At 40.6% G+C, this 14425-nt stretch overlaps 1 protein-coding gene across 8 annotated transcripts in view; it reads left to right on the top strand.

Moving 5' to 3' along the window:
- Positions 1-13680, top strand: part of TRIM5 (tripartite motif containing 5) — a 28163-nt gene extending 14483 nt beyond the window's left edge. For 4 of the 8 annotated variants that reach the window (XM_045371400.3, XM_045371401.3, XM_045371403.3 and 1 more), the window contains exons 5-8: positions 9526-9548; positions 11167-11267; positions 11560-11586; positions 11848-13680. In XM_045371400.3, the coding sequence (XP_045227335.2) occupies positions 9526-9548; positions 11167-11267; positions 11560-11586; positions 11848-12434 (738 nt within the window). In that variant the 3' untranslated portion in view covers positions 12435-13680. The remainder of the gene's footprint in view (positions 1-9525; positions 9549-11166; positions 11268-11559; positions 11587-11847) is intronic. The other 4 variants (XM_045371404.3, XM_074014533.1, XM_065528682.2 and 1 more) reach the window with 3 other exon arrangements.
- The last annotated feature ends 745 nt before the right edge of the window (positions 13681-14425 follow it).

Genomic DNA, 14425 nt, shown 5'->3' on the forward strand with positions numbered 1-14425 from the left:
ATGCAAAAGATTACTGAAGCTAACAGTTGGTTCTTCAAAAGAATAAACAAAACTGGGTTTTCAAATTTGTTGTTTCCTTATGTTTATGTCTATACGTTTGCAGAAGGACATAATTTAGTTTCTGTGCACTGGCTTTGTTTGTTTTCTGAGATTCTAGGCATACTGTCTGCTATGGTTCAAGGGTAAGCTTGCTGCTTCAGCGTTCAGGCAGGGTGGCCCAGAGTCAGCAGGTGGCCAGGCCTGGCAGCTGACTCTACGGAGTTGGACCTATAGCCTGAGTCCATGACAGTGAGCCTAGAGCCTGTATCTCTGGGGGCCATCCTGAATCCTCAATTCACAGGTCTTGATCTGATACTGCAGCGGGCCTTGAGCTAAAGTTAGCAGAATCTGGCCAGTTCATGGGCTCTGGTCTGGCACTAGGGTCCACTGGGAGTAGACCTGGATCCTAAGTATACTGGAGCCCAGTCTAGACTCTAGGTCCTCTGGAGCCTGGGTCAACATTGACCCTCCTGGTGCTGGAGCCAGTGTTTAGTCTGGGTTTACTAAGGCGAGTCTGAAGCCCAAGATCACAGGCACTGACCTGGTGCCTGGAGCCTCTGTCCCTTGGTGCTAGAATAGAAGCTGATTGTGCAGGTGCTATCCTAAAGCTTAGGTCCACAAGTGCAGACCTGGGTCCTGAGGCCTCAGGAGCTGGCCTGGAACAAGGATGCACAGTGGCAGAGCTGGAGCTGGATGCAGTCCAGCAATGTGTTCTATTTGGACAGGCTTTACGTTCGGTGTGCTGGAGCAGGCCTGGATTCTGAGTCTGCTGGCTCGTGGACTCACAGGATCAAGCCTGGAGGGTAAGGCCATGGGGGACTGGCCTGGCACTGAATAGGCCTGGATCCTGTGTTCTCAAATACCTACCTGGTGTTTGTGGCCAAGGGTGCTGAGCTGGCACTGTAGTAGGACTGAAGCCTGGAGTCATAGGGGATGCTGTGGTGTTGGGTGGGCCTGTGTCATATGTCTGCAGGAACTAGGCTGAAGGATGTGTCTGCAGGTACCCATGATGACTAATACTGTGGAAGTCAGTGTGATGCTGTGGCAGACTTAAAGCCTGGGGCCATGGAGACCAGTTGGATACTGGAGGCAGTTTGGAGCCTGGGGCCACAGGGGAAAGCCTGAACCTAGGCAACGCTAGAAGGCTGATTCTGTGGGGACTGACCTGGCACCAGGGACAGTATGCACCCTGGGGTAAACCTGGCTCTGGGGCAGGATTATAGACCGAGTCCATTGGGCAGGACTTGAGCCTGAGGCTGTGGGATACTGTGTGGCATAGGGTTGGGCTTGGAGATTCGGTCCGTGGGTACTGGCCTATAGCCTGTATATGCAGGGACTGAACTGAAGGCTAGGTTCAGAATTGTCAGCCTGATAACTAGGGATACAGGGCTAGATCTGGTGCTGGTATGGGCCAGAAGCCTGTGGCCATCAGGGCCTGAGGTCAGCCTGGCTGTGGGGCCAATCTGGAGCCTGAGGCTATTGGACTGTCCTAAAACTGAGATTGGTCCTACCACTGAGGGCAACCTGGCATTTAGATGGCCCGTAGACTGAGTCCACTGCACAGATCTGGAGCCTAGGGCTGTGAGATACAGCCTGGAGGCTTATCCGTAGGTACCAGTCTGGAGTCTGATGCCTTCAGACCTGCCAGACAGGGTTTTACTAGATTGAACCCAGTGTTAGGGCCTGAGGTAAATTTTGGTGCTGATTTTCCCCTCTTTCTCCTTATGGGGGTTACCTCTTACATGCTATGCTGCCTAGAGTTGTAAGAGGGGTGAAATGGAAAATGTAAAACTGTCCTTCCTACATTCTTCCATGAGTGTTTTTCTTATTTCTGTGCTATACCCAGATGCTGTAAGCTCCTACTCTATTGCTTAGTTCTGGTGAGGTGTTTTAGTTCTTGGATGGTGGTTTAAATTGTTTTTGCGGGGAGACAACTGCTAGAGACTCCTATGATACTATTTTGCTGACACCCATCTGCAATTCCTTTCATTTCTATCTACAGCACACACACTTATGTCTCCTCTTTTATTCCTGATTTTGGTGATTTTGTTTTCTCTCCCTTTTTTTGTCCTTTCAGTTATAATTGGGTTAATTTTATTAACTTTTACGAGGTTAAAAAGGCTTTTTGCTACATTGATTTTTATATTTTTTTAAGCTTTCTATATCGTTTCTGCTCTGATCTTTATTATTTCATCTTTTTCATTGAGTTTTTTGTTGTTGTTCCTTTCCTAATGTCCCAAGGTGAAATCTTAGATACTGTGAAATCTTTTTTTTCTGATATAGTGTTTATTCAGTGAATTGCTTTAACTGTATCTCATACATTTTAATTTTTGAGTTTTCATTCAGCTCAATGTATTTTCTAATTTTCTTTGTGATTTTTTGGTTTTCTCTTGGGTTATTCAGAAAAGTAGTGTTTAATTTTAAAGCATTTAAGAATTTTTAAAATGTTTTTTCTGCTGTGGATTTCAAATCCCGTTCCTTGGTAATCAGATAACTTTTATCATTTGTTAATGTATTAAAACTTAATGGTATGGAACATTACATGAGCAGGAAAATGTTTTATATGCATTTGAAAAGAATATGTATTTTGCATTCATTTGGTGAAATAATCTAAAGATGTCCATTAAGTCAAGCTAACTGATAGTGTTGTCTTCTATATCCTTTATGGTTTTTATACTAGCTTTTCAATTAATTACTGAAAGTAAATTATTGAAATCTTCACCAGTTGTTACTGAGTTGTCTGTTTTCCATTTTTTAATTCTTTATATATTGTTTTTAGTATTTTGAAGCTCTGTTGTTAAGTGAAGATACATTAATATTGTTATTTCCTCTTGACATATTGAAACTTTCTTTCATTATGAAATATTCCTGTTATTCTCACTTAGCAGTTCTTGCCTTAAAGTATCTTTGGTCTAATATTAATATATCTACTTGAGTTGTCTTATGGTTAAAGCTTTCATAGTATATATATTTTATTTCTACTTTGGGTTTATTTATGCCTTTGAATCTAATATGTGCTCTTCTATAGGTAGTGATAACTGAATCTTCTTTGCCCAGTCTGTCTGACAGTCTCTGACTTTCCATTTGGGTTTTCATTATAACATTTAATGCAATTATTGATACAGTTTTACTTAAATTTACTATTTTGCTATTCGTTTTCTGTATTTCTGCTGTCTTTTTTGATGTTGTTATCTTCTGCATCCTTAACTGGCTTCGTTTATGTTAAATAAATATTCTCCAATGTCTATTTTTAGTTTTTCTCTTTTTCAGCTATATGACATTAGTATTCTTCCTAGTGGTTGCTTTAATGATTACAATATGCATCTTGTCCTATCACAGCCAGCTTCTGATTAATGGTAACTTAATTCCGGTAAAATACAGAAACTTTCCTTCAGTATTGCTTCATTTTCTTCATCTTTGGTTATCATTTTGTCATATATCACATGCATATATGTTATAACCTATTAATATAGTATTGAGTTACTTTGTAATAAACTTAATGTCTTTTGAAGTTATTAAGAAAATACTTTGGGAAATAAACTATAGATTCTTTTATCTTAACTCACATTTTATAGTATTACCATTTTGTTTAGGTTGAGTAAATCTTTGGAGGAAATTAATTTCAACTGAAGAAAATTTAAAAAATATTTTTGGGAAGAAATATTTATGGGAAGAAATATTTTGCAGGAGCTCACACCTGTAATCCCAGCAATTTGGGAGGCTGGGGCAGGTGGATCACCTGAGGTCAGGAGTTCAAGATCAGCTGGCCAACATGCAGAAACTCCATCTCTACTAAAAATGCAAAAATTAGCTGGGCATAGTGGCACGTGCCTGTAATCCCACCTACTTGAGAAACTGAGGCAGGAGAATCACTTGAACCTGGGAGGCAGAGGTTACAGTGAGTTGAGATGGTGCCACTGCACTCCAGCCTGAACAGAGCCAGACTCCGTCTCAAAAAAAAAAAAAAAAGAAAAAAAGGAAAAAACATTTTTTCTTCCATCTTCCAGCAACAAATTCTCTCAGTCTTCATCTGAGAATATTTTTTCTTCATATTTGAAGAAAATTTTTGCTTTATATGGAGTTTGGAGTTGACAGCTTTGTGCTTTCAATAAGTCAATCTAGTCTTTTCTGTCATCTATTATTATTTAGATGAGAAGTCAGCTATTAACCATATTGAAAGCATTCCTTATATAATGATTAATTTTTCTCTTGCTCCTTTAATTTTTTCTTTGCTTTGATTGTAGCCTTTGGAAATTTTTCTATGATATATGGATCTCATTAGTTATTTAACTTGGGGTTCATTGAACACAGATGAATATATTAACATAGATGAAATATTAATTTTTATAGAATTTAAACTATTTTTCCCCAATTATTCTTTTCTACTTGAAAATGTAGCAACATACATGTAATAGGTCTTAAAACAGGTTTTAGAAATCTTTTCCTCTCTTCTTTCCTTCTGGAAGACCTATTACATGTACATTGCTACATTGCTACATTGTGACATCTGACATGTCTTTGAGGCTATTTTTGTTTTTTAAGTCTTTTTTCTCTCTGTTCTTTAAATGAGAAAATTTTTATTGATGCAGCTTTTCAGGTTCAACGATCTTTTTGTGTGCTGTGGAGCACTTTTAGCAAATATTTCATTATTGTTATTTTACTTAAAATTTTCAGAATTTTTATTTCCTTATCATTTCTCTCTCTCAAGCGTATCTATTTTTTTGAGTCATTGTTTTTATACTTCAATCCTTTTTTTTTTTTTTTTTTTTTTTTTTTTTTTTTGAGACGGAGTCTCGCTCTGTAGCCCAGGCTGGAGTGCAGTGGCCGGATCTCAGCTCACTGCAAGCTCCGCCTCCCGGGTTCACGCCATTCTCCGGCCTCAGCCTCCCGAGTAGCTGGGACTACAGGCGCTGCTACCTCGCCCGGCTATTTTTTTTGTATTTCTTAGTAGAGACGGGGTTTCACCGTGTTAGCCAGGATGGTCTCGATCTCCTGACCTCGTGATCCGCCCATCTCGGCCTCCCAAAGTGCTGGGATTACAGGCTTGAGCCACCGCGCCCGGCCTATACTTCAATCCTTTAAGCATAGTTCTCCTTAGTTTTTTAACCTATTTGCAATAGTTGCTTTGAAGTCTTTATCTTCTAGTTCCAACATCTGGGGTCACTTGAGGATATTTTCAATTTATTGTTTTGGGGTTTTTTTTGTGTGTGTGTGTGTGTGTGTTTTTTTAAATCCCCCGAGCTGTGGTATTCTATCTTGTTCCTTTGTATTTGTATACATTTCTTTTGTAAATAAAAAAAATATATATATATATTTTAGACAGAGTCTCACTCTGTCACCCAGAGTGACAGAGTGCTAGTATGTAGTAGTGCGATCTTGACTCACTATAGCCTGACCTCCTGAACTCAAGCAATCCCCTCACCTCAGTCCCCAGAGTAGCTGCGACCACAGCTCCACACTACCATGCTCACCTAATTTTTGTATTTTTTGTAGAGATGGGATTTCACCATGTTGCCCAGGTTGGTTTCAATCCACTTGCCTCAGCCTCCCAAAGTCCTGGGATTACAGGAATAAGCCACTGCAGCTGGTCAAAATGTACATATTTGTTACTTTGTAGTTTCTGAGATTTCCCATCCTCTAGTCTCTACCCAGCAAGAAGCGTTTCTGTATCTTCATTTAGTTACTTCCTTATGGTTGCTACTGTCTCTGCTGTGTTTAAAGAAAACTCAAATATAATTTTTAAGTTTGGCATCCTAGCTCAAATAGAAGTTATGTTCAATCCCCTCAAGGCAGTAAGGCTTCTGTCCTCTCCTGATGAATCTGTGCTTGGGTTAGTGAGATTGTCCAAATTAATTCAAAGTTAAGGCTGTTTTGAAATCTGCTACAATTTACTCACTGATATGTTGTTTCACTTATCCTTTCCATATGTGTGTGTCTTTAGCATGGCCAGGGTTGCATATAACTTACTTCTAGTTAAGTTAATATATGTAATTCCTGTTGTTTCCAGCCACAATGCAGTAGTGCTTTTAAGATGGGCATCTGGGCTGGGCGCAGTGGCTCGTGCCTGTAATCTTAGCACTTTGGGAGGCGGAGTCGGGCGGATCACGTCAGGAGATCGAGATCATCCTGGCTAACACGGTGAAACTTTGTCTCTACTTAAAAAAAAAAAAAAAATTAGCTGGGCGTGGTGGTGGGAGCCTGTAGTCCCAGCTACTGGGGAGGCTGAGACAGGAGAATGGCGTGAACCTACGAGGCAGAGTTTGCAGTGAGCCGAGATCGTGCCACTACACTCCAGCCTGGGCGACAGAGTGAGACTCCGTCTCAAAAAAAAAAAGAAAAAAAAAAAAAAAAGATGGGCACCTAATCCAACACAGACAAATGCCACGCAAGCCTAAAAGTTTTTTATGTTAAAACTTAGAAGTTCTCCTTTCTGCTGGGGTTTGTATCAGGAGAGTTACATTTCCTTCATGTACAGAGAATAAACTCAATGTAGAGGAATAAGTAGAATTTGGAGAAGGACATTGATCACATTTTTGTTTTTTGTTTTCCGATGGAGTCTCACTCTGTCGCCCAGGCTGGAGTGCAGTGGCATGATCTTGGATAACTGCAACCTCTGCCTCCTGGGTTCAAACAATTCTTGTGCTGCAGCCTCCCGAGTAGCTGGGATTATATAGGCATGCATATTTTTTGAAGAGACAGGATTTCACCAGATTGGCCAGGCTGGTCTCGATCTCCTGACCTCAACTAATCTGCTCGCCTTAGCCTCCCAAAGTTCTGGGATCACAGGTGGGAGTCACTGTGCTCGGCCCATAGACCAGATCTTGATGACAAGGTTTGAGTTTCAAAATTCAGCTATGACTGAAGTTGTAATTGCCCTTTCCAAAATCCTTTTCACCATTTAATCCAGTTTTATTTGGTTTATGTTACATACAACATAAAAGTACCAATACAAAAAAGCAAAACTATTTGATTGTATGTGTAGATCCAGCTATTGGCTTTGTTCTTGAAAAAAAATCTATGTGGAAAAGTTATGTCTGGCATAAAGGAGACCAAAGACATTTCATTCGTCCATATCTGCTAAAACAAAACAAAATTTGTAATAAAGAGCAGTAGATGACCTAAAACCATTAAGAATGTAGACTAGGCCGGTCGCGGTGGCTCAAGCCTGTAATCCCAGCACTTTGGGAGGCCGAGACGGGTGGATCACGAGGTCAGGAGATCGAGACCATCCTGGCTAACACGGTGAAACCCCGTCTCTACTAAAAAAATACAAAAAACTAGCTGGGCGAGGTGGCGGGCAACTGTAGTCCCAGCTACTCGGGAGGCTGAGGCAGGAGAATGGCATAAACCCAGGAGGCAGAGCTTGCAGTGAGCTGAGATCCGGCCACTGCACTCCAGCCTGGGCCACAAAGCGAGACTCCGTCTCAAAAAAAAAAAAAAAAAAAAAAAAAAAAGAATGTAGACTAGCCAGGTGCAGTGGCTCACGCCTGTAATCCCAGCACTTTGGGAGGCTGAGGCAGGCGGATTGCCTGAGGTTGGGAGTTCGGCACCAGCCCGACCAACATGGAGAAACCCCGTCTCTACTAAAAATACAAAAATTAGCCGGGCCTGGTGGCGCACACCTGTAATCCCAGCTACTCAGGAGGCTGAGGCAGGAGAATCGCTTGAACCGAGGAGGTAGAGGTTGCAGTGAGCCGAGATTGCACCATTGCACTCCAGCCTGGGAAACAAGAGTGAAACCCTGTCTCAAAAAAAAAAAAAAAAAAAGAAAAGAAAAGAAAAAATAGAACGTACGCCAAACTGACCTGGTAGAGACTAGAGTTCAGAGTAAATGTAGTTTTTAGGACAATGACTGAGTAGATATTAGTAATATTATGGACAATGTGGTATAAGAGAGAAGACAGTATGGTTCGTGTTATATAATAAAAATTCTTAGTTGTTGATCCTTGTTGCTCCTTCACTACTGAATACATTAAACTGCATTTAAGTGACAAACCTGGGTAAAAGTAGAGAAATCAATTGCATATATGTGTGTCAAACTTAAGGAAGTAAATGAAGTCAGTTACAGTTCATGTCTAAAATGAAGAGAGCAACCTTAAAAAGTACGTAGGCCGGGTATCATGGCTCACGCCTGTAATCTCAGCACTTTGGGAGGCCGAGGCAGGTGGATCACTTGAGGTCAGGAGTTCAAGACCAGCCTGACCAACATGGTGAAACCCCGTTTCTACTAAAAACACAAAAAATAGCCAGGCATTGTGGTGGGCGCCAGTAATCACAGTTACTCGGGAGGCTGAGGCAGGAGAATGGCTTGAACCCAGGAGGCGGAAGTTGCAGTGAGCTGAGATCACGCCACTGCTCTCCAGCATGGGCAACAAAGTGAGACTCCTTCGGCCGGGCGCGGTGGCTCAAGCCTGTAATCCCAGCACTTTGGGAGGCCGAGACGGGCGGATCACGAGGTCAGGAGATCGAGACCATCCTGACTAACACGGTGAAACCCCGTCTCTACTAAAAAATACAAAAAACTAGCTGGGCGAGGTGGTGGGCGCCTGTAGTCCCAGCTACTCGGGAGGCTGAGGCAGGAGAATGGCGTAAACCCGGGAGGCGGAGCTTGCAGTGAGCCGAGATCCGGCCACTGCACTCCAGCCTGGGCGACAGAGCAAGACTCCGTCTCAAAAAAAAAAAAAAAAAAAAAAAGAAAAGAAAAGAAAAAGAAGAAAGAAGGAAGGAAAGAAAAGAAAAGAGAAGAAAAGATCTACACTTGTTTCGTACACTTGTTTGCTTATAACCTCAGCAAAAGCCACATAAACATCTTGAGCACTATTATTCATTCATCTTTGATTCTTCAAAACGTGACATAATGCCTGCAGAATAAGTTTATATATAAGCTTTGTTGTTTATTTTTGTGATTTTCGTTTTGTTTAGAAATGGGGTCTTACTCTGCAACCCAGACTGGAGTGCAGTAGTGTGATCCTAGCTCAATGCAGCCTCAATCAAACTTCTGGGCTAAAGAAATTCTCCCACCTCGGCTTCCCAAGTAGTTGGGACTACAGGTTCATGCCACTATGCTTGGCTAATTTTTTTGTTTTATTTTTTGTAGAGATGGGGTCATGCCATGTTGCATAGGCTGTATATCTGTTTAAGAAATCAAAGAAGCACTAATTATTTAAATCATTTCATGGAGAGCCATATACATTTGGAGAAAAAACCAATTGGCAGTCACTTCTTTCCCTTCTAAACATGTCCCATCTGCAGAAACCAGAAACCTCTTCCACAAGGATGAAAGCTATTTCTGCTTTTAAGGGAACTTGAAAACCTCACATGAGTCTTCTGGGATGATTGCCCTGAGTCTTATCTGTGCTTTTTTGTCTTTCACACTGTCACCATCTCCATTCTCAGCACATTAGGGACTGGGGGAAATATGATGAAGCTTTCTAAGTGAGGAGAGACTATTTATTTCTTAATTGATGTTTTCTCTCTTCTTCCCAGGGTGTGGATGGCATCATTAAAAGGTATGTGTGGGAGGACAGAGATGGTCCTTTTGTGCAGTGAGGAGAGATTTATAGCCATTAGAATTGTCCTGGGTTTAATTAGAATAAAACATCTCCCAGGGCAGAAAAATTTTGATATTGTTGTATCATAAATTTCTGGTCACAAATCAGCATTTGAATGTTCTGTAACTATTAAGAATAGCCCAGATTTGGCCAGGTGTGGTGACTCAAGCCTATAATCCCAGCACTTTGGGACGCCGAGGCAGGCAGATCAGGAGTTTGAGACCAGCCTGGCCAACATGGCAAAACCCTGTCTGTATAAAAAAAAAAAAAAAAAAAAAAATACAAAAATTAGGGGGATGTGATGGCACACGTCTGTAATCCCAGCTATTTGGGAGGCTGAGGCATGAGAATTGCTTGAATCTGGGAGGCAGAGGTTGCAGTGAGCCAAGACCGTGCCACTGCACTCCAGTCTGGGTGACAAAGTGAGAGTCTGTCTTAGAAAAATCAATAAAATTAAAGAAAATTAAAGAAAAAAAAAAGGAATAGACCAGATTCTATGGCAGAAAATTTGAGTGGTGGAGACTCAGTGTGGGTCAGTAGTGGTTTCAGGGATAAGGTGTTGCAGTATCAGACCCCTGTGCCATCACTATTTTACTACCTACATCTAGTTCTGTTTCTGTATTTAATAGGTACTTGACTTATTTTGGAAGGGCCATATCTTCTTTTTCTGCCATATACCCCTAATTGTACATTGGGACAATTCCCACGTTTATATTTTCCTCCTGGAAAAAGACCAGTTCCTTCTTCATTTATATTTAGATTTCCAAAATCAGATGTTTATTTGTGGAATAATATTTCAAAATAATATTCTGGATAATATGTGGTCATGGTACAAAGAATTGATCCATCTCAGTTGCACTCTTTAGAAGAGCATAAAAAGCTGCTATTCTTGTGTCTAAAATCGCATACCTCGGGGGTATCAAGTTCTTTCTAACCACATGAAATTCAGGCTAGTACGTTTGGTGCACATAATATCTCATTTGCCAAGTGTTTGTAATGTTTCCCAGAAATCTGAAACCCTAGCTGTTATCTGAGTACCTCCCTGCTGAGAATAGCTTTGAAAGTCTTAGGCCTCTCCAAACAGGACTCCTCTCTTGATATGTCTCAGACACCCAGGAGCCAGGTTCGCCAGGTTCTGCAACCTCCCTTTCTAACCATCTCCCTGGGAACTCACATACATAGCGATGATGTTTCCACACATTAAATGTTAGGGTTTCTTCTGTAAGGCACCAAAGTTTTGTTTTGTTTTAAAATCCTCCTTTTTTTTTTTTTTTTTTTATGTTATATGAGTTTAAAAATGTAGACAGGGAGAGGTTAATTATTTCATTTTAGAAGGAAGACACTGTGCTTCTGAGAGGTTAAACTCTTCCCACGTTCTCACAGAAAGTAAGTGGGAAGGTAAACAGGAGAATATTTTGTTTGCCATCAGGGTCAAGAGTGTGCACTCTCCCTTCTCGGGATCCCCAAGAAGAGAGTTCACTGCATCAATGGGCTGAAATGATAGGGAATCAGGGGTGTTCCAGGGACACAAGGTCAGAGGTTTGGAAGCATTTTTTTTTTCTTTTTTAACTCTTAGGATTGAGAACATGACCTTGAAGAAGCCAAAAACTTTTCACAAAAATCAAAGGAGAGTGTTTCGAGCTCCTGATCTGAAAGGAATGCTAGACATGTTTAGAGGTGAGGAGAGCTGGATCGACAACAGGGTTGTGGAATTCATGTGGTGTCAGGGTGCTAAATGGGGAAGAGGGTGCAGTTTCCAAATACGGATAGAGGGTATAGAGGAGGATGGATATTGTCTGCTGCTGATGGGATTATATTTAATGGGAAATGGCTAGGTGGCTGCTTCATCCCATCATTCAGCAATTTACTGCCCTAATATAGGGCATACTTTTCCAAATCTGGAGACAAAGTGAATTTCAGTGCTGACTCCTTTGCTTGTATTCAATATTATGTATTTTTATAATTTCAGAGCTAACAGATGCCCGACGCTACTGGGGTAAGGAGAAATCACATTATCATCAGCCACCCTGTGGCTTATCATTATTATTATCTTTATCTTTTAGAATTTTATATTCTCTGTTAGGTCTCGTGTTTTAAGATTTATGATTCTCCTTCCAACACATAAATAACTTACCCCTCCTTATAACTTCTGAACAAGTTTCCTCCCAGTTTTCTCTCAAGTCTTTATCAAGATTTCTCTCATATCACAAATAAAGTCACATTATATCCCCTAACTGACCTGTTAATTTTTCTACAGTTGATGTGACACTGGCTCCAAACAACATTTCGCATGCTGTCATTGCTGAAGATAAGAGACAAGTGAGCTCTCGGAACCCACAGATAATGTATCAGTCACCAGGGACATTATTTCAGTCACTCACGAATTTCAATTATTGTACTGGCGTCCTGGGCTCCCAAAGTATCACATCAGGGAAGCATTACTGGGAGGTAGATGTGTCCAAGAAAAGTGCTTGGATCCTGGGGGTATGTGCTGGCTTCCAATCCGATGCAATGTATAATATTGAACAAAATGAAAATTATCAACCTAAATATGGCTACTGGGTTATAGGATTACAGGAAGGAGTTAAATATAGTGTTTTCCAGGATGGTTCCTTACATACTCCTTTTGCTCCTTTCATTGTGCCCCTCTCTGTGATTATTTGTCCTGATCGTGTTGGAGTTTTCGTAGACTATGAGGCTTGCACTGTCTCATTCTTCAATATCACAAACCATGGATTTCTCATCTATAAGTTTTCTCAGTGTTCTTTTTCTAAGCCTGTATTTCCATATTTAAATCCCAGAAAATGTACAGTCCCCATGACTCTGTGCTCACCAAGCTCTTGAACCTTCTTACACACTCAGCCCCTTGTGTACAGCACCTCTTGTCCATGTGCATCTCATACACCTGAACTCAGTTGCATCATTTTAACCATCTTTTCCTTGCTGTCTCTATTCTTTCTATTTGAACGTCCTGCACTCATCAGTAAAATGTGATAATTATCTTGTGCCATATTCTCTCCAATATTTTATTGACATTTGATAGCAATTGTTTTCATCATTTTCCATACTCCCAAGGAAAACTGACCTATACCTCATAAAATGAGACCACTATTTAGGTATTACTTCTGCCAAATATTTATCATCCAGTTGCCTCTGACACTGACTAAGAAGATGAAAAAAAGCTTTTCAACAGCCTTTCTATATCATCGTGTGATAGTTGTTCACCAATGAATGAGTCCTTAGTCCTGTGTCAGTTTACCCTTGATGCCCTTATTTGTGAAAGAGTTAAAGAGAAAATATCATAAATGGTATACTCTAAGTGTAGAGGTTTTGTATCTAGAGGATCTGAGTTCAACTCCTGTCTCTCCATATACTAGCAGTATAACTGTGAATAGCATACTTAAATGGCTGTACTTCTTTTCTTTTCTTTCTTTTTTTTTTTTTTTTGAGATGGAGTTTTGCTCTCATTCCTCAGGCTGGAGTGAAATGGTGCGATCTCGGCTCACTGCAACCTCCGCTTCCCAGATTCAAGCAATTCTCCTACCTCAGCCTCCCAAGTTGCTGGGATTAGAGGCGCCCACCACCACCCCCGGCTAAATTTGTATTTTTACTAGAGACGGGGTTTCCCCATGTTGTGTTGGTTAGGCTCGTCTAAAACTCCTGACCTCAGGTGATCCACCCGCCTCGGCCTGCCAAAGTGCTGGGATTACAGGCATGAGCTACCGCGCCCAGCCTGTGCTTATTTTCTTAAAATAATTTTTGTATTAAAAACTTCACATTAAATAAGTCCTAATGTTTTATTGCATAGTAGGGTGACTAGAGTTAACAATAACAGTTTGCATATATTTTGAAGTAGCTAGAAGAGAGGATTTTGAAAGTTCTCAAAACGAAGAAATGACACATATTTGAGGTGATGGATATGCTAATTACCCTGGTTTGATTATTACACAATGTATACATGTGTCAAAACATCACACTATACCACATAAATATGTACATTTATTATTTGTCAATTAAAAGCAAAATAAAACAAAAAACCTTCATCTAATACTTTGGATCATTGTGAAAAAATAAATTCCTGAAGTATAAAGCATCTATCTAAGTGTCTTGATCTAATAAGTATTTGTTCTACAAATTACTGAAAAACATAAACTCTGTTAATGTCTCATGGCACAGGTTGTGCCTTCAGGGAAACTAGGATTGGGTTTACTAAATTCTCATTTTGTAGATCTCAGATACCACTGTCAAAATGACTTCAATTCTGCCTTCTATATATAATACACACATATATTTAGTATTTTATTGTAATTCTAGTGTTGCTACATATTAGTCTTTATCAAACAAACTGAATTATGTGGGAATCAGTTTATTAATGGTAAAAAAATAATTATAATAAAATTAGTGGATATAGTTTTTAGAAAATTAAAGTTTTTTAAATACCTTCACTCATTTCTAGCACATAGTGGTAATCCATTATGGTGTTGAGTTTTGTTCGTTTGTTTGTTTGGAGACAGGGTCTGTCTCTGTCACCCAACCTGGAGTGCAATGGCACGATCTCGGCTCACTGCAACCTCCATCTCCAGGGTTCATCCTCCCACCTCAGCCTTCCAAGTAGCTGGGACTACAGGCACACACCACCACGCCCTGGTAATTTTTTGTATGTTCGGTAGAGACGGGGTTTGACTGTTGCCCACACTGGTCCCAAACCCCTGGGCTCAAGTGGTCTGCCCACTTTACCTCCCAGAGTGCTAGGATTACAGGTGTGAGCCACTATGCCCAGCCTCATTATGGTGCCTGTTAATTTTTGGTTCCCTTTCACTGTGACTGAAATCAAT

This window comes from Macaca fascicularis, chromosome 14 (genome assembly GCF_037993035.2).
Source record: "Macaca fascicularis isolate 582-1 chromosome 14, T2T-MFA8v1.1".
Lineage (NCBI taxonomy): Eukaryota > Metazoa > Chordata > Mammalia > Primates > Cercopithecidae > Macaca > Macaca fascicularis.